Source organism: Cricetulus griseus, chromosome 2 (assembly GCF_003668045.3).
Source record: "Cricetulus griseus strain 17A/GY chromosome 2, alternate assembly CriGri-PICRH-1.0, whole genome shotgun sequence".
Lineage (NCBI taxonomy): Eukaryota > Metazoa > Chordata > Mammalia > Rodentia > Cricetidae > Cricetulus > Cricetulus griseus.
In genome coordinates this window covers 379,847,001-379,867,329 of record NC_048595.1, presented here as the reverse complement: position 1 = coordinate 379,867,329, position 20,329 = coordinate 379,847,001, and the positions used below count along the sequence as shown (strand labels likewise).

Below are 20,329 nucleotides of genomic sequence, written 5' to 3'. Positions count from 1 at the left end.
GGTCTATGCTTTCTTACAGTGCATCTTCTCTGAACTACTTTAGAAAGTAGGGCCAGTGGGCTTAGCCATGGCCTGTGCTTCCTAGTTGGGGTTATATGTGAGGACAGGGAGGGGCATAGAGGACTTTGAGATCAAATGGGACAAAGCCAAGCAGAACACAGAGTCTAAGCCCTTCCTGATTCTGGCCGGCCCTGCCCCCCCCCCCCCCAGCATCTCTTCTTTCTGTGCCCTGTATCATCCCATCAACCTTGTCACAGGCTCACAGGCTCCTACTCAGAGCTGTCCCTCTGCTCTAGGGACATCCCATCCCACCCAAGTTGGCTTTCAGTTTCCTCTGCCTCTACCTTCACACAGGCTCAAGGGCTCTCTCATCAAGAGACAGATGTCGCCCTCATACTTGCATACACGTACCTGACCTTCGATTCTTCCCACTTCCCTCCTGTTATCTTGGCCACCATCACACAGGCTCCTGGGTTCCCATCCAGAGACACCCCTACCTGACCTTCGATTCTTCCTGCCTCTCCCTTTCCACCTGGGTCAAAAGCAGGGGCTCCCAGCCACTACAGGACAGGAAGCTCATAGTCCTCCTCCAGCCTTCTCACCCACTGCCCTGCTCTGCCCTCATGGAACCCTGCCAGGTCCTGTACCCACAACCTTCCTGACCTCTCCAAAGTGGAGGTATTGAGTCCCTCCCCTTGCAGAAGACACACATAGGTTCTTAGGACTGAATCCCTGTGCCAGGTTTGTCTCAGTTTAGCCCTCATTGAAGATCTGTGGTGTCTCGAGTGTGACCAGAAGAGCCACTCTAACTTGTGTCACTCCAAGGAAGTCACAATCTTTGGTCATTTAAAATCACCAAGGATTCCTACTTCTTCACATGGCCAACCCTGTACCAGCCATGCTGACCTTGTTTGCTTCCCATGCAGCTGGGAGTCTGTGGAGGGTGGGACCGGATATCCTCCTCCTCTCCCACTCAGACCTGCCCTTCCACGTGGTCACCCTGGGTGGAAGTAGAGAGAGGGGAACCATGTAGGGTCAGGGGCACTGTGTTCTAGGAATTGCAATGACAGGAAGTTCCACTCAAGCTGGACGAGATGGCATGTGCCTTTAATCCCAGCACTTGGGAGGAAGAGGCTCTGTGAGTTGGAGGCCAGCCTGGTCTACAGAGTGAGTGCCAGGACAGCCAGGACTACACAGAGAAACCCTGTCTCGAAAAACAAAACAAAACAAACAAACAAACAAATAAACAAAAACCCAAACAAATCAAAAGCAAGCAAGCAAACAAACAAAAACACACCCTATGGACCTCTCCTTCCTCAGCCCCCTGGAATCCTGGGACCACTCTGTCCTGCTCCTGGGGTACTTATCTCCAAAGACAGCTGCATGAATAGAACTGCAGAGAATGTCCAGACAGCTCCATGTCTTGGCCACTTGTCCTGTGAGTGACACACTGCCAAAGTTCAAAGATCCATGAGACGCAGGGCGTTGGTGGTGCACGCCTTAATCCCAGCACTCAGGAGGCAGAGGCAGGTAGATGATCTCTGTGAGTTCGAGACCAGCCTGGTCTACAAGAGCTAGTTCCAGGACAAGTCTCCAAAAGCCACAGAGAAACCCTGTCTCGAAAAAAAAAATTCCATGAGACTAGAGCCAAAGGGCATGTAACCACTTGTCCGTGACTGGACTGTGAGAATGGCTGCCAGGATCTGACAGACTGGCTTTGGCAGCTGATGGCTACTGTGCCTGGTTCCTCCATGAACACCACCCCTTCTCCATCCTGTGCCTTTGGCACTTGCCTCTTACCCCTCAGCAGAGTGAGGTGAAGCCTCGTTTCAGGCACAACTAACTGCACTATTCATGAATCCTGGAGCTTTGAGCCTCTAAGAGACCCCTTTATTTTCTTTTAACATGGAATTATCTAGTGTGTGTATTCCTTGGCATGAGTATGGCTGAGATGATCTCTTTTCCTGCCAGGTGGGTCCCAGGGATCAAACTCAGGACATCAGGCTTGGTAACAACCACTTTTTTCTTTTTGATATTTTATTTATTTGTTTTATTGAAACAGGGTTTCTTTGTATAGCCCTGGCTGTCCTAGAACTTGCTGTGTAGACCAGGCTGGCCTTGAACTCTCAGAGATCCACCTGACTTTGCCTTCTGAGTGCTGGGATTAAAGACGTACACCACCCTGCCTGGAGAGATCTTATTTTTTATTGTATGTTTGTGAGTGTTTGCCTGAATGTGTCTATGGACCTCTTGCATACAGAGACTAGAAGTGGGCATTAGATCCCCCATGACTAGAGGTACAGACTGTTGTAACTGCCATGTTGTAAGCTGCCATGTGAGTGCTGGGAATTGAACCTGGGTCCTCAGCACTCTTAACTGCTGAGTCATCTCTCCAGCTCCATACTGAACCATCTTTCTGGCCTCTGTTATGTTTTTCTGTTTGCATCTGTGGAGTGGGGTTACTATAACTGCCTCACAGTATTAGACTGGCATTTAGCCTATGTCATACCTGGCTAGGTTAGATTTTCTATTCATGTTCTTCTATTTCTGGATACCCACTCCAAGTCAAGGAAGTCTTCAACTCCCAGGCACCTCCTGACCTACCTAGAGAGACTGAGTACTCCCTTCCTCCCACCCTCCCTTCCTCCCACCCCAGGCATCTCTGCTTAGTAAGCCTTTATCATCACACAGAGGTTGCTGACAGGCCTGGCAGTGTGTGTGTGTGTGTGTGTGTGTGTGTGTGTGTGTGTGTGCGCGCGCGCGCTAGAGAAGGTTTCATGGACTTACAATTTCTGTGAGCTCATCTGCAGCTCTGGACCTTAAATGGGGTCTGCTTCTCACTGGCAAATGGAGTGGGGCAAGGGGCTAGATATCCAGGCTGTGGGATGCTGATACCCCACAATGGAGGGACTGTGACAGACCTCTATCCCCAGGTCAGACACCCTGGCTGCAGTGTACAGATTGAGATTCCTCCTGGCTCTTGGCTGTCTCCAGGCTAGTTGCCATTGCTTAAATGACATGGAAGGAGCTGTGTTCCGCCCCACCCCCACCCCATTAGACACTTTCATTAAGGCCCAACGTTCTCATTCCAAAATCTCTGTGTACTATGGCTGGCCAGATCCAGGCCCTAAATTCTCATGATCCTAACCCTTTAACCTTAAAACAGCAAATCCCATAGGCTGTTGAACAATAGACATCTATTTTTATAGATATCTCCAGAACTGTAAAGATCGACTTAATTGCTCTAGCAGATTCCATCATTTTCTAAAATAGTGCTGGGGGGTGGGGGTGGGGGGGTAAGACAATTGGATGGATATCTTCCTGTCAGGAAAAATGGAAGAGTGGCTTCATCATGCTGACAGCATGTCTACTCTCCTAGTCTTAGAGTGACCTCGTAACAAAAGGTCCCAGGGAAGGCGAGGTGACCCCTTTCTAGGTCTCTTCTGCAACCTCCATCCTTCACTTTGGAACCCTGGGGAAGCCAGCCAGGTTCTGCTACCCTGGCAGCCTGACAGGGACACAGTGAGAGCCCAACAGGAGGATCAGGTACTGGGGGCCTCTGAGGAACGGAGACTGGGACCTCAGGAGTTGGTCATAGGAAGGGAACACTGGTAAAGGGGCTCTGGACAGAGAACTCTCCAGGTAAGCAGCACAGGAGGAGGGGGCACAGATAGGCCACAGAGAGGGTATCTGTAGGTACAGGGGTCTGCTGGCAGAGCAGCTGCAGATGGAAGGACAGGCAGCGGTGTGTGGCAGAGGGGCTGTGTGACAACAGGTGGCTGAGGGGCAGAGTCTCAGTCATTTGTAGTTCACTCTATGCTCTAGCTTCATGTACTCTCCAGCCAGCCTGTCTGCAGCCTCCGGAGATAACGCCCTGCCTCCTCAACCCAGACACACGGGATCTCAGACCACCTCTACCCTGAGTCAAGGCTTCCTCTTCCTTTTTGGTTTTTCGAGACAGGGATTCTCTGTAGCTTTAGAGCCTGTCCTGGAATTCACTCTGTAGACCAGGATGGCCTTGAACTCACAGAGATCCACCTGCCTCTGCCTCCACAGTGCTAGGACTAAAGGCATGCGCCACCACCTGGCTGAATCAAGGCTTCTTTAATGATGACAAAGCCACAGTATTGCTCTGCTGGTATTATATTGTGTGTATAGTATAGTCAAGCCACAGCTGCTCCGCAACAGAGGCCAGAGAACAAGAGGGTAATGCCAGCCTGAGGGAAGCCTGGGTCAGGGAAGAGGCCTGGGCACCAGCTTAGTTAAAACCCCCAAAGTGACCGTTGTCCCTCTCTGACAGTGAACATGGCACTATCAATGCCCCCTGTTCTCTAGGGGGTGGAGTGTCTCTTAGAGGCTCAACAGCAAATTTAAAATACTAACCTGTTCAAAGATGTAAGGATTCACTGGAGGGTCATCTCCATCCCTGCCTTGGAATCTTCCAGAAGGCCCAGCATTCCCTGAGGGCCCTTCCTCAGGGGAAAGCTGAAGAGGCCAGAAGAGACCCTCCTGGCTTTGTGCCAGCCCACAGGCAGGAGGCCCACAGCTCACTTTCCTTGGCAAAATAAATCTTGAGAGTTTCTAAGCGTCTAAAAACGCACGATCTTCTCCCGATTAACAAGGCGGCCTGCGTGTTCTTGGCTGCTTGCTGCCGACCTCAATTTAAAAACTGTCTGCTGCTCAGCTGCTGGAGAGGAAGGGCCCCGGAGGCATGGAATATTGAAGCTGAGAGCCCTGTGTTGCCAAAGTCGGGGGTGGTGGCTGCTGACCCTGCTCCAAATCTGAACAGCATCTCAGAAGCTTGTAGGAGGCCCAGCCAGCCTGGGCTGCTGCTTTCAGGGTATTTAGACTGTTCTCTGATGAGTGTGGTGGTAGGAGGGTGGCTCCAACAGAACTGGCCTTGTGATGGGCATTGGACCCAAGTGGCCACGTTGTGAGGAGGTCTGCGTCTTTGGAGGATTGCTCCCTGTGGAATGGTTTGTAATACCACATGGAGAATTTAACAAAGTTCTCCTAGCTCTGATTCCCGGAATGACCCATCTCTGCCTGCTGGCAGGAAGACCTGCGCTCTCTGACCCGGGCCAGGAAGTCCTGCACTCCCCCTTCCTTCATTTATTCACTAGCATTTGGCTCCTTAGGTCTGTATGGGTAACAAATGTGGGTGCTTTTTGTACTGTGGGAAGGACAGGGGTTAAAAGCACAATCTCTGAGGTCTCCTCAGCCCTAGGTGTGTCTCTACCCACCCTCACATACAACCTGTTGAAGAATCTGACAGAGTGCTTTACCTTCCAACTCTCAGTCTTACTCCATCAAAGCTCTTGCCTGGCCTCCATATGTTGGAGAAATGGAGTCTCTGTGGGGATCGCCCTGTGCAGCCAACACACAGGAGGCACATGTGGGGTGAGGAAACTACCAGTGAGCTGTCACTTTACCCTGTTGTTCCCCCCACAGGAGGGATATCAGTGACCGACACCGGTCTCCCCATCATGGTCTCTCTGGCCAACACAGCTGTCACCTTTAGCTGCAGAATCAACCATCAGGACATGCCAGAATTCAAGGACTTCACTGTTAGCCTCTTTCATGAAGATCTCCATGGCAAGAGAAGCTTAAAGAAGCCAATTTACTGCCAACACAGTCCTGGTGCAGAGAACCACACCCTGGATTGTGTGGTTAAACTCAGTCTGCCAAATGCATCAGCCACAGGCACTTACTATTGCTTAGTCCAAGAGCCCATCTCAGTGCAGGGCAGTGGCACCTTCATTCTGGTCAGAGGTAAGGCCTCATCCCGGGTCCTTCCAGGGAGAATGAACTGCAGGGGCCACCCAACAGTTTCTCTTTCAGCTTTGTAAACAGAGTAGAAGCCCCCACACACACCATGAAACCCCTGCCCTGCAGGTGTGCCAGGCACCCACCTTTATGTTGAAAAGAGAAGGGATCTGTCTCTAGCCACCTTGGACAAGTGACTTGAGAGAGGTCACTTAGCCCATTGGTGCCAGAATCCCATTATCAGTGTAGAGCAGTGTGGGGTTAGGCGTGTGCACACAGGGACTTGTAGACATCTTGCTTGAGTGAGCATTTGCTTTACATCATTCTGGAAATAATCCCCAGTTATCATTCTCAATAGTGTGAGACCCCTCAAAGTTAAGAGCAAGCCGTGGTCAAAGTCCTGGTTCTTTCTCTATGCACTTCTGTGAGTCTCACTGGAAGGGGATGGGGACTTCCTGTCTTACTGCTTGCCTAGATGTGACCTTGGGCCTGACCTTTATGGCAGTACCCTGCCCATCAAAGATTCTAGTGATGTTTCTTTCACAGGATGGCCTATGAGGGTGGCTGCCTGGGCACTTGCTATGTAATTATTATGGGCCCAGAAGTGGGTCGTCCTATGTAAGTTTCTGCCAGCCAGATGGAGGCAGGGAAGGAGGGTGGAGGGAGGGCTCATGATGAGGGCAAGTATGCCCTTGTCTACCCATGCTGTGATGTCCTTGTCAGTCCCAGTGTAAGCCTGTGTCCCTCAACCCTCACAACACACACTCATATTGCTATGATTTCAGATACAGAGAAAGAGGCCCCCAAAGATGATATGATTCACCAGGATCCCCTAAGTAGCCCTCAGTGGTGTCAGCTCACTGAGTCAGGGCCACTAAAGGAGCTCATAACTTGGTCCATTCCTAGAGTGTGTAGCAGTCAACATACACAGGAACATAGCCAAGGCCCTGAAGGGTCTCAGGGGTCCCTGACAAGGTCACAAGTTGTAGAGTTAGAAATGGGTAAAGGGCAACATGAGGCTTTGGGGTTAAGGGTGGGTGGGCCAGGTAGGCCTTGATTTCTCCTGGGAAACTTACTCTCTGCTCCCTGCTCTCCTTCCTCCCACCCAGACAGAGCATACCAGCCACCTTCATTCAAGCTCCAGGAGGACCTACTGTTTGGCTTTACTGGTTTGCTGTGTATCCTGAGTGTGCTGGGCACAGCTTTACTGCTTTGGAAGAAGGTGAGGACCAAGTGGACACATAACACATCAAGCTGAATCTTGTACCCTCCATCTACACCATGGACATGGGGAGGCTTCTGGGACCAGAGGGACTGGCCCTGTCCCATAGGGCATCCTAGACCCTAAGGAGGATACTCCACAAGCCCACAGGCCCACTTTGACCCAATTGAAAGAAATAGGGTCTCTTTAGATTTTCCCAGGTTATTCATCCCTTTAAGGCAGAAGATGCAGGGTCCCGTGATGGTCCCAGACAGAGTCCCCTCCCCATCACAGCCAACCATGTACAAGGAAATAGGAGCCTAAAAGATGCTAAGTGCCTAGTCCACCCACACCTCATGTGCTCCCTCTCATAGCTCTGTGCGGACATTTCTTCCCATCTTATAGCCCCAGAGAACGAGGCTCGGAGAAGTTGTAATATGCCATGGTCATATAGTAAGGCCATGACGAGTAAGGGCTAGAGTGTAGGTGAAGGGGGCAGTTTGCCCCAGCTTTTGTCCTGCCTGTTTCCTGTTCCTGGTGACTACCTGGGAGAGCTGACTCCCCACTGGGGCACCCCTCATTCTTACCTTCTTACAGTGGTCTTTTGCTCCCTGCCTGTTCCCTGCCTCGCCTGTGGCATAGGACTCTGCACTTAGTAGGTACTCTGCCTCAGTAAATGTCTGCTGAAGGGATTATAATTTGTAGAGTCCTCCCATAGTTATTAGTAAATACAAGGATTAATTTCTTAAGTGGATCTTAGCTGAGTACCTACTATGCACCAGAACGTATAAGAGATTGTTCCAGAGGGAACACAAGACTAAAATCTCAAGATAGCCTGCGCAGTTGTCAGTGGGGGCCTGAGAAGGGGCTTGGGAACACAACTCAGGGCTATGTTTGTACTCCAACTCCACCACTTACCAGCTCTGTGGGTTTGGGCAGGGTAGTCAATTCCTCCCTGCCTCAAGTGAGGTCTCCCCAGTGGAGATTTCAAGTGGGAACAATTCCAAGAGTCCTGGCTGTGGACAGGAGAGTGGGGATGGGAGGCACCAAAGAAAACCTGAGTTACTTTGAACACCAGGGCACCGGGACAGCCACTCTCCTGAGAAGATGATGGTCACCATGACTCCACCATGGGAGCAGGTGTGATGACTACACCTGGCTGGAGTGTGTGTGTGTGTGTGTGTGTGTGTGTGTGTGTGTGTGTGTGTGTGTATGTGTGGACAGCCCTGGAAGACCTGGGCACCTTTCTCAAAGCCCTTCTGTGCACCTGGGTGACTGAGGTGTCCTGGAGCTTTGTTTTCATCCATTGATGAGTTACCAGGTCCCTCCCCAAGCTCCAGACCTCGGTATGGTGAACACGGTGAGTCATATGTATGGGGCATAGGACATCTCCACCCCACATCACCAAAAGAACACTCTTCAGGAACTAGGGGCTCACGATTAAACCCTGGAGCTGTGTGTGGCTTGTCTACTCACTCCTACATCCAGTCCCTCAGCCTGCCCAGGGTCTGGTCCCTTCTCCCTGGCCCTGGCTAGGCTCCACTACTCTCTTCTGGTGCCTTGCTCACCACCCCTCTCTCTACTATCTGACCCCTGGCTTCTGCATTTCTGTTGTTTCCCTGTCTGAGTGAAGCCCCATACAGGACAGGGACTCTGATATCCCTGGTGCCTGCCAGAGCCTGGCACATAGTAGGTTCTCATAGAAGGAATTATGGACTATGTGGATGCTGACTCCTGAAAAATGAGTAGGTGTGGTCTAGGGCACAAAGAAGGCAAGGAGACATTATTGCTCCCATTTCAAAGTTGGGGAAACTGAGGTGTAACAGGTTTCTTGGGCAGCTTCTGGGTCTGAGCTCAGGCCTGCTGACTCTCACTGCAGCCTACTGGGGAGAGGAAACAACACGGGCAACAGAGAGTTAGGTGTTATGGGAGAAGCCACGCTGGCTGGCTTACTCATCTAATAGTCACAACCTAAAAGGACAAGCTCTGGCTGCTTGGGTCAGGGTCCTGAGTAGACAGAGCTTGCTCCAAGGCACAGAGCATCTACACCCTCCATAGCAAAACATAACCCAACCAAGTTTTCCAGGGTGCTCCCTCTGTCCCCACAGGATTCCTGCCTCAGCCCAGGCCTCCTGTCTGGCTGGATAGGGTTAGAAGAGCCTGACTTCCTCCCCATAACTCCCAAACTTCAATCCACCTTGCACCTGCATCTGAGGCCACACATGGAGGTGGATGAGAGCAAATCTGACCACTTCCAACTCCCGTGGCTTCCACTGTTCTCGACACACCTCCCAGTAAAGGCACTGGTATCATTTAGTATTCGATGGCCTTGTCATTGCCCATTTCCCCTTTCTTTCTCTTCCCTGCCATCTTTCTTTTTCCTCTTCTCCTCTTCCCCTCCCCCCCCTCCTCCCCCCTCCTCTCTCTTCCTCTGCACAACTCTCTAGCAATCTGTAACCTCCTGTGGACTTGAGCTTTTTCCTGAGGCCAATAGTGTAACTCACCTCCCTGAGCTCTCAGTGGCAAGCACAAAAGGCCACAGGATCTCCGGTGCCCAGTCAGGCCCAACACTGAAGAGGGCTGGCACCGTTGCCCAAGACCTGTGTTATCCAGCCTTGGGGCCAAAGATCTTATCCAGGTAGCTACTGCCTGGGAGCTCCTGTCCTTCAGCTCTGGTAGCATTTGGATAAGCAGGCTCAGAAGGGGAGGGGCTGTGACCCCAGCCGTCTTGACAAGGCAGAGGTACCAATGTGCCCCGAGTGTCCCCGGGGTCTAACTGTGGCAGTGTTTCTAGGAATAGACAGTGCAGGGAGGTGCCATATCTGTATTTCCTCTCTGAACAGCCATTTACTATCATTACAGGCCTCACTTTCCCTCTATGTGAGATGGTGAGTCCATGCCCACTTCCTTAGGCCATTGAGAGAATGAAGTAAAAGGACAGGGTCTTTCTGAATTATAAACCTCACACAGATGGCGGGCAGCACCTGTCTATATGAGGCCTACAAATGCTCACAAACAGATGCCAACACTCTAGGCAGCATTGGGTTGGCATCTTAGCAAACTCAAACATAGGTTCCAATCCTGCCCCTGTCACTTACTGGATGTGAGATCTCACAACTCCCTGCCCTCTCTGAGACTTTACTTCCTCATGTGCAGAGCAGAGATGACCCGAGACTAACTTGTCTGCAGGTTAGTTGAGGAGCACAAGCAACAGGTCATGTCTCCCCGCCTGGCTCCATGTTCAGTTGTATGATGGTGAGACTGGGGCGGCGCTGGCTTCTGCCTGCGAGTTAAGTAGCTCTTGAGTACTAATCCGGGAGTAAATGGGCTGGGGATTGGCAGGTGGCCAGGGTTTTTAATTAGCTCCTGCCCTGAGATGAGGCCGTTGTTGCTCCACTGTTGGCAGTGTGGTGCCTGTGATGAGGGGGGCGTTCAAGCCACCTCCCTCTGACTGTCACCCGGGCCCTGTGCTTTTCCAGGAGGGTGACCCAGTGTTCTCCAATTCCACTTGCCATTTGCTTTAGCCTTCGGGAGTTTTCCAAAGCTGGCTTGGTCTTGGCACCCCACCTGGAGCCCTTGATGCTTCCTGCCATCCTCACTGCCCTGCCTGTCATCCTGCCCATCAGGGTAGTTAACCTCAGGCTGACCTCTCCATAAGGTCCTCAGGCCTGCAGGTCTGGTACACGCCTGCCTGCTGTGCTTCTGCCTGGATCTGCCTGGAGCCCTAGCCTCTGTTCATGCTGAACACACTCCAGTCCTCATGTTTGCCCCTCGTATCCCCTTCCTGAGTCATTGGTCCCCATGCACAGGAAGCTATGCTGCGGTAAAGCTGCTATGTATTGCCTATCTCTCCCACAAACTTTAAGTTCAGGAGGGCAGGAATGTGTCCACCTTTTCACATTGTCCCGCCGAGGTGTTCAGCAAATGCAGGGTGGTTGACTGAGTGCCACCAAGTGCCACCAAGCACCTCACTTATGTCCCCTCTTTGAATCCTTGGAATCATCTTGCCAAGGGCTGCTATTGCCGAAGACATTGAAGCTAGAGAGAAAACATCTTCCTTCAGGCCACAGTCAGTGAGGGGTTGGCTGGCATCCACATGGGGCCCACCCACAATTTGGCTTCCAAGTCCAGGCCCTGTCTCCCCAGAGTCAGACATTCTGCTTATGACAATGCCTCATGTGGGTCTCTGCATTTCCTTTAGCTTCAGGCACCTCTCCCTAGAGAGGGTGAGTGGGAAGTGTTGAGTGATTAATTTTTGTGTGGCCCCATGACAATCAGCAATATCCAACACCCCCCGCCCCCCAGCCCCGGGGTCTGTAAGGGGAGGGAGATGGGAGAGCTACTTCTCCTCAGCTTCCACAGCCCTGACTTCCTTCTCCCCACAGAAACAGATGTCAGTTCTGGGCAAGCACATCACCAGGACATGCCTTGGTCCCAAATCCACCAGCAGAACCAACAAGCCTCCAGCAGAATCCATCTACACAGTGAGTCCCAGGGCCCTTCCCCCTCTCTTAGGCTTTACTAGCTCTGTGTGTGTGTGTGTGTGGTGGTGGTGGGGCGTATTTCTGTGCCTCGATATTCTAATCTATAAAATGGTTACAGTAGTTCTACAAATTTGATATTTCTACAAAGATGAAAGGAGAGGGCATGTGTAGAACATGAGGCAGTGAGAGCAAAAGTTGGCAAGGATGAAGAAACTTCCTTCAGCTGACCAAATTATCCCCTGACCCAGCTTGCAAACTTCTTCCTATTTCTATTGCACGAATGACACCGAAAGAGCAACAGCCAAAGTCACAAAAAGAGGAAAGGGCCAGGTGCCACCCCACACCCCCGGCACACCAAGGGTGTTTGCTTGTTCACTTGCTACCTTCCTCATTTATCCCCGTCAGTCAGAGCAAGACTCCACATGGCACTCAATGTGTCACGAGCATCCCCCCATCACCAACTCCAGTTTTCACAGTTACAAGGGAAGGGCCTGAGGAGGCTGGGCCCTCCTGGCAGTGTGGACAAGGGACTCTCCCTGTGAGTTGTGTTGCTCTCTGTGAGTAGTGTAGAGAATGTAAAAAATTTACCACCAGTGTCAGTCAGAGCCACCAGGTGCTGCTGCTGACTCCACAGCTGGCTGGTTGGGTAGCCAAGGACATATTTTGAAGGTGTTTGCTACTCTTCCTGTCCCTAAGAACCTAGTTGATGCACACATGAGACCTGGCCATAAAACCCCACACAGAGCATGATCCGAATTAGGCTTCGTTTGTTGAGGGTGGGGGAGGTGGCAATGAGGCCAAGGAATGTTCCCGAGGGCGCAGCAGCGTTGACAGTTCTAAGAGCAGGACAGTTCTCAAAGGATCCTCAGTTTCTCCTCTCCAGGGACTTTCCACCAGCTGTTGCAGCGTATGCCACCCCAGATTCCCCCAAATTCCCTCTTCCTTCCCAGCAACTCAACACTATGAGAGATTATGGTGTCAGCTGCTATGTGAAAATCAATCTCTCTTTCTCCCAATCAATCTCTCCCTCACCCTCCCTCCCCACTCTCTTTTGCTCTCTTTCTCTCTCTTCTGGGAATGAAACCCAGGATCTTGTACATATTAGGCAAGAGGTAAGTGCTATACCGCTGAGCAGTAGCCTCAGCCCTTAGACTGCTTTTATTTTGAGGTTTTGTTTTTATACCCATAGCCCAGGCTAACTTTGAATTCTTAATCCTCTTTCCTCCACCTCCAGGGTGCTGGAATTACAAGCTTGAGTTTCATTGTCCAACTGTACTTTTAAAAACTTAGAGTTTCACAGACTTTTTTTAAAAAAAGATTTATTTGGTTTTAATATATCTATGTGTCTTTTGCCTACATGTTTGTCTGAGCACCACTTGGTGTGTTTGGTGTCCAAGGAAGCCAGAAGAGGCCATCAGATCCCCCTAGAACTGAAAATACAGACAGTTGTGAGCTGCCATGTGGGTGCTGGGATTGAACCCATTTTGATCAGGCTGGCTTCAAACTCACAAAGATCCACCTACCTCTGCCTCCTGACTGCAGGGATTAAAGCCATGTGCCACCACTGTCTGACTATAATGTTCTTTATCTCTGACTAAATCTATTATTTGTATGTACATATATTCTGACTTTTATACTTTGAACTTCACTGAGTCTTGCTTTATGTCTCACCTAGTGCTCTGCACACACTTGGGAAACAGCTGTACTTCATTCACGACAATGTTCACGACAATATAGAATGTTCTATATATGTGGATGACAGCACATTTGCTGATCACATTGCTAAAATATCCCATATCTTTATTGATCCCTATTGATTTTCTTTGTCTGTCTTATCAGTTGTTAAGTATCTGCCAATGTGATGGTGGGTTTACAAATTTCCCCTTTTAATTGTGTCAGCTTTGCTTTCTTTCATATGGAAAAGCACTCAGAAGTTACCAAGAAGACTGTACCACCCCAGCTTGTATTTAGAAACCTGACCTATTGGAGTTTTTAGATGGGCCAGCCTGATGGAAGCAAAGCCTTGTGCTTGTATTGCTTTAGACAGGGCCTCGTTGTGTTAGCCCAGGCTGGTCTGGAACTTACTAATTCTACTACTTAAACCTTCTGAGTCCTGGTCCTGTGATGATTAATGCAGGGTTAGTCAACCTGCATTGCCTTTGCAGCTCCCAGAACACTATAATTCCTTCTGTCTTAAATTCCTCTGCTTGAACTGTGTCCCCTCCAGCTGCCCTCCCTTCTCCATAGATGACAGAATGCCCAGGGTGCCTTTTCTGGATTTTTTTTATTTGACATTTAAAAAAAAAAATCTGTGTATGCATGTGTGTACATAGTATCTGTATATGTGAGTGTGGATTTAAATGTCTTGAAGTACCAATAACTGGGTGGTGGTGGTGCAGGCCTTTAATCCCAGTACTCAGTAGGCAGAGGCAGGCAGATCTTTGTTCAAGGTCAGCCTGGTCTACAGAGTGAGTTCCAGGACAGCCTCCATAGCTACAGAGAAACCCTGTCTCGAAAAACAAAACAAACAAACAAATTTGTCTAGCATGTGTGTGGAGGTCAGAGGACAACCTGGGGCGTTGGTCCTCGCCTTCTGCCTTAGTTGAGACCGGGTCTCTTTGTGTTCGCTGCTGCATACTCCAGGCTAGCTGGCCTGTGATTGTCCAGGGTTTCTCCGGTCTCTGCCTCTCATCTTACTGCTGGAGAGCCGGAATAACAGACACGCACTACTTGCACATGGTTTCATATGGATTCTAGAGATTTGAACTCAGGCCCTTGTGTGGCAAGGGCTTCTCCCAGCCCTTTTAGCTCCTTTCTGGCTGGCTAGTTCTGCTGCTACCCTTCACTAGAGCTCTCCTCAGCAGTCACTGTGGTGGCAGGCAGTTTTGGGTCCTCCGGTCCCTTGATGACTCAGCAGCTTCGAGAGAGCTGAGTGCTCCCTCCTCCTTGATTCTAGAACATTTCCTTCTTTCTTGATCCTTCCCTGATTCACCGCCACACCCCTTCAGCCCCCTCTTACTGATTCCTCCTCGGGAACTATATGGAACCCTAATCTCCAAACATTGGTGCAGACACTGGGGTTCAGCCCTGAGACCCCGTCTTCTTTTATCATTCCCCACCCCTGAGTGATCTCATTGGGAAGGATTCTGAACAGCCTCCCTGCCTGGACCAGCCCCAGCTTATGTCTCATACATCTCTGAGCCTCGGACCCAGCTCTACTGAGATTTCTCATTTGTAATTCCCAGCCAAACTCCAATCTCCAGACCTTGTGAGTGCCTCCTCCTAACACCCTCATCCTGGGAAATGCTGGCTGTTCTCAGTCGCTCAGGCCAGCCCTTCCTATTCCTGCAGGTGGAGGTAGTGAAGCAGTTTTTTTTTTTTTTTTTTTTTTTAATTTTTAATTTTTTTTTTTTTTGAGACAGTCTCACTTGCTGGCCTGGACCTTACTATGTAGAATAGGTCAATCTTGAATTCACAGAGATTTATTTGCCTCTGCCTCCCAAGTGCTAGCATTAAAAGTGTACATGACTATGCCTACAGAAGCAATTCTTTTTTCTTTCATTCTTTTTTTTTTTTTTGGTTTTTCTAGACAGGGTTTCTCTGTGTAGCTTTGGAGTCTATCCTGGCACTCGCTCTGGGGACCAGGCTGGCCTCGAACTCACAGAGATCTGCCTGCCTCTGCCTCCCGAGTGTTGGGATTAAAGGTGTGCGCCACCAACGCCCAGCCCCAGAAGCAATTCTTGAGACCACCAGAATCCTTCAGAAGTTGCCATCCCACCCTAGGTCAAGTTCAGAGCCCAAAGTTCTATACCAACTTTGTCCTCAGATGGCCTTTATTAAAATAATATAATATACACACCAGCCTCCCCTGGCTCCTCTCTATGTCTCTCCAAAGTCTTCATGCCCAGCTCTTCCTTAGATGGTCACAGTAGCCCTCAAGCCCCCTCCTCATTCTGCACAAGCTCAGGGATGGTGTCCTGAAGTCTGCTCTGACCTCCCAGAGCATCTTACATCATGAGACCTGATGCAGGGTAGAGAGGATGACTATAGCTAATGGGATGTCAGCAGCCTTTGAAGACCCCCTCACCTCTGCTCTCTGCCTCTGCCTGGCCCAGTGTCCCCTCCAGTGCTTCACTCTTGTCCTCTCTGAGGTTATTAAAAAAAAAGATTTATTTATTTTTATGTGCATTGGTGTTTTGCCTGCATATATGTCTCTGTGGGGGTGCCAGATTCCCTGGAACTAGGGTTACAGACATTTGTGAGCTGCTATGTGGGTGCTGGGAATTGAACCCAGGTCCTCTGGAAGAGCAGTTAGTGCTCTTAACTGCTGAGCCATCTCTCCAGCTCTGGGAAGTGACTTTTCTAACACTCAGATTCAGTATTGGAAGATCTTTCCCAGGAGTGGATTGGTGACACCCGGCCCAGAGCTGGGTGCCCGGCAGTACTGCTGATTTCTAAACTGTATTCTCAGAGCTAGCCCATGACCTCAGTGTCCAGTACTCTCAGAGGAGGTTCGGGCCCAGATTGCTTGCTTTACACTGCCCTAAACCAGCCTAGAGGCTGACCTTAATTCTTTTACCAGGCTAATGAGTATTTGTAACTGCCCACTGGGCAGCAGGAAGCAAAAGAGCCTATAGGACCTGAGTCAGGCAAGCGACCACCGACCACCGCAGAGCCTAGCCTGGAGACAATCTGGCAGAGCCCAGTCTCATCCAGTATAGCCTTTGCTGTGCAGAGTTGAGGGAGGAAGCCTCCCCATGAGCCCTGCTGCTCATTGCTGAGGAAGGCCAGGAAGACAGGGCTGGATGTGAAGATCAGAAGTGTCCTGCTGACAAGGCTCTACCCTGCATTTCACAGCCTGAACAGCAGGTCATACCCTGAATGCAAATATAGCCAGCAGGTCAGGACTGTCAAAGGCTCCACTCTGCAGCAGCTAGGTTGATGGCCATCCTTGCCTTTTGCAGCCAGAAACAGGGTGCCCTTCCCTGGTTCTAATAGTCCCTGGCTTCTCTGGATTTGCACCTGCTATGGCAGTTCAAAAGAGTGGAGACATGAGAGAGGGGGAACCACCTGTGGTCCCTGGGTCTGTCAGGTCTGAAAAGGGTCCAAGGGGTCACAGTGTGATTGGGCAACATGTCCTATCCTGTGCACTGGGAGGAGGCCAGTTCTCTGGTCAGGCACAGAGACCCACAGGGGTCAGAACAGGCCTTGGAAGTTCGCTTCCCTGTGAAATGAGGCAGGTTGGAAAAATCTTCTCCCAGGCCCCACCCTCTGTCTGGCTCAGAGACATTATGAACAATCCTCAGGACAGCTTCACCACCCCTGTGTCTGATGCCCTTGAAGTTAGGGTTTCCCAAGCGCCAAACGGTTTATTACAGAGGTTTTCATGCGTGGCTACCTTTGGGCACTTTCTTCCCTTCTCCCCTCCCACCTCCCCACCCTCCTCCTGCCTCTGAGCACCACCTGTCTCTCCAGCCTGCCTCACCAACCCCTGCTTGACTGTTGCCAGGGAAACCGCCTCCTTGGCAACAAGCCGGCATCCATATGACAAGTACACTGGGGAAGGGAAGGCCTCTTGCTTGAGCTTTTGCAAGCTCTGTTTTAGTGCTCTGAAACACCCCAGCTGGGGTGGTAGAGAAGGGGAATGTTATGCCTTCCCAGATGATCATCAAACAACTGCATATTACGCACCTACTGTTTGCCTGACTTTGTGCAAGGCTCTTTATGTGCCACCTCATATTTATTCACATGTTAGGCCTGTAGGACAGATATGATAGTTTCCATTTTATAGATGAGGTAACTGAGGCACAGAGTAACAAAGAAGCTGCCTGTGGCAGCAGACACCAGAGGCAATAATTGACCCTGGTCTTGTCTGACTTCAAAGCCTGATTCTCCTGACCATCTTGAAATCTGTAGTCTGACTGCTAAAGACTCTTCAGAGTGGACTAGTCCCACACACCTAGTAAGGGCCTCATGCAGTGGCAGTCTCATGTGCCAAGTCCAGCTACAGAGTCAGGAGCCCACAGACAGCAGGCATGGTCCCTGGCCCCCAAGAGGTTCCCAGTATACTGAAGGATATGGATATGCCTTGGATTAGATCTAAGAGAGCTACAGAGATTGGGTCCCAGCTTCCCAGCTCCACGGAAGTTCTCTGGAGGAGTCATGGATATGCAGGGCTATGGTCAGAGGGGAGAGTGGGAGCATGCGTTTCCAAAGGTACATATTTGACAAATGACTCTGGCCTAGATGGCCAGAAAAAGGTGGCTGAGGGGATAATGATAGGCTGGGGAGAGAGAGGTGTACATTGGGCTCTGGAGTTGGATTCTGGAATCCTCCAGCAAAGCATAAGGATTGATGGATGAGGAGTAACCCCACTGGGTGCCTGGGTCCTCTGGGAGTCCAGGATGGATAGTGAGTAAGAAGAGACCTAGAAGGTGGATGGGTGGATGGGATTCCCTAACGGGCAGTCTCTCAACCAGGGAATGAAGGCAGAAGCTAGCAGGGGTTCTGGGAGTCATGCAGGGGACTTGTAGCTGCTGAGGCCTCGAGGACTTGAGGACTGTCAGGGAAGGTGGGAGACAGTGTGTCTTTCCACCAGCCAGGTGGAAATCTGGACAGAGTCTAGTGCTGGGCCTTCCTGGTGGTCCTAGGGGAAAGTGGTGAGTTATAGACAGGGATGACCCTGCATAATCAGGGTAGGGACCCAGGTGGCTCAGAGACTGGCAGTTTTAATGGGGACAGCCCAGAAGTCTGCCCTTCCCTGGGCTCCCCACAGCACATCAGGTTAACAACAGGCAGGAAGGATTGATCCAGGAACCCAGGGACTGCGCTTCTATGCACTTGCCACTGATGCTGGTGCCCTCTTTCCTGTAGGACCTGCAGCGTCGAGAGACAGAGGTCTATGCCTGCATCGAGGCAGAGACTGCCAGCTCTGTCTCCAGCCAAAGTCTTCCCTCCAAGGTATGCCCGGGCCTGGGGACATGGAGCCTACTCCCTTCTCTCCTTTCTGACCCTTCCCTCGTCTGTGCCATGTGGATTTAATAGACCACAGAACTGGGCCACCTGCAGTTGAATGCCCTCTCCCCACAAGCTGGCCTAGTGGCTAGGAGGACTGGTAGCTTTAAACTTGGTTGATCCCTCAGCAGCCCTGCAGCTTGAGAGGAGGTACTTGGAGAAGGGGCTTATCTCTGTGTGCTTCAGTCTCCTGGTCTGTAATCAGAGGAACCAGAGTAATCCTCACCTCCCAGACTTTCTTTGAGGATAGCTCACTGTGCTGAGAGGGCAACCCAGGACCCAATGTGAATTCACACAGTGTGGTGATTATAACTACCACTGGTGAGCACTGTGCAGTATCTACACTGGCCAATCAAGTAAGAGCATAAGGCTTCCAGATGGCCCCAGGTATGTGCTGATATAGTCTGAGTTGGATGTGTATTGGTGCCAGGGAGCTGGCTGGCCTGCTCAAGACTGTTATTATAATAGGGCATTGGGTTCACTACACTTTCTCTCTTAAACCTCAGTGTGCTCATCTGTAAAGTGGATGAGTAATATTGACCTGAGCTGCCTGCTTTGCCAGAATTCAAAAGAGTAACATAAGCCCCTGAGCTGTGAACTCTGCAAAGCAGCAGTGTGGTCAAGCTGGTGTGTGTGTGGGGGGCCGCAAGGTGGGTGGTTTCTCAGCACATTGGAGAAGCCTCAAGGATTACAGGAACTGGGACTTTGCCTCCCTCAGCCCAGGCTGACGTGTTCGTTGAACCTCTAGGTTTCAAAACCTTGAACTAGGCTCTAACTGGAAGCAGGGACTCCCATCCTGGATCACTGATGAAATCTTAATCAATGTCTATAGAGAGGTCAGGCTCTGGCCAAGGCAGGAATAAACTACTGACCCCAAAGGCACGCGGAGATATCAGTAGCCCTGTGTGGAGAGATAGGTCCTGTAGAGGGCTCCCTGGTTCTCTTAAGATGCACCTGTTGGGTGGGTGAATTCTGGTAGTTAGGGACTGGGTGTCTGTGTGGAGGCCAGGGGAGGCTGCTGTGGCTGGAGGGTGAAGGGCAGCTATAGAAAGGTGTGGCAGGAGAAGAGGTGAGCTTGGGGACAGAGGTCATGTTTCCTATCAAAGTGACTCAGTAAGCTATCTGCCTGCCCCCAACCAAAACTAAATTGGTACAAATTCATAGCCAGGCGTGGTAACTCAAGCCTATCACTCCAGTACTCAGGAGGCTGAGCAGAAATATCGAAATGAATTCAAGGCCAGCCTGGGCTACACAATGAGACTAAAGCAATAAACAAACATTGGTTCAAACTTGTCTTTTCCTACCTAATATTTCTCTTTCCTTTCTCCCCCTCCCTCCCTTCTCTCTCCCAGGACAAACTGAATAGGTTTGAGGAAGACAATGAATTTAACCTCGTCTATGAAAATCTCTAGGAGAAGTTCGATAGGCCCCAAGCCTTTTCTTGGATTAGGACCACTTCTGTTGTCCAAAGATGTGATCTGGGCCAGGACTAGGGCCTGCTGGACATGCCATCACCTCACCTGCACATGGCTCTCCCTGCCTTGGCCTGGTCTGCTCTTACATTCTGCATGCCAGCCCATAGTTCACATCTCTGGGCTTTTGCCCAGTCTGTCCCCTCCATCAAGAGTGCCATTCATCCCCTGGCCCTGTGGACAAAGTGCTCCTCAGTCTCACTGGCCATCTCTTTGCCTCTGCTTCTCTTATTGCCATGCCCTGCAGAGCTGTGTATGTGGCTCTCTTGGTACCAGCCTACATCTTGGTCCACAGGCAGGCCTGCCCCTAGGAGAACACAGTGGGATGCCTGCCAGGCCTGTGTCTGGCAACTGAGCCATGTTACCTGCTCAGTCAGCCCAAAGACACAAGG

At 50.7% G+C, this 20,329-nt stretch overlaps 1 protein-coding gene across 1 annotated transcript; it reads left to right on the top strand.

Moving 5' to 3' along the window:
• Positions 1-2,462: 2,462 nt before the first annotated feature.
• On the top strand, positions 2,463-19,877 carry Nfam1 (NFAT activating protein with ITAM motif 1). Its single transcript, XM_035439188.1, has 6 exons — positions 2,463-2,491; positions 5,450-5,772; positions 6,876-6,988; positions 11,353-11,451; positions 18,325-18,411; positions 19,818-19,877. The coding sequence occupies exons 2-6, from the start codon at positions 5,487-5,489 to the stop codon at positions 19,875-19,877; spliced, it is 645 nt and encodes a 214-aa protein (XP_035295079.1). The 5' UTR covers positions 2,463-2,491; positions 5,450-5,486.
• Positions 19,878-20,329: the final 452 nt, after the last annotated feature.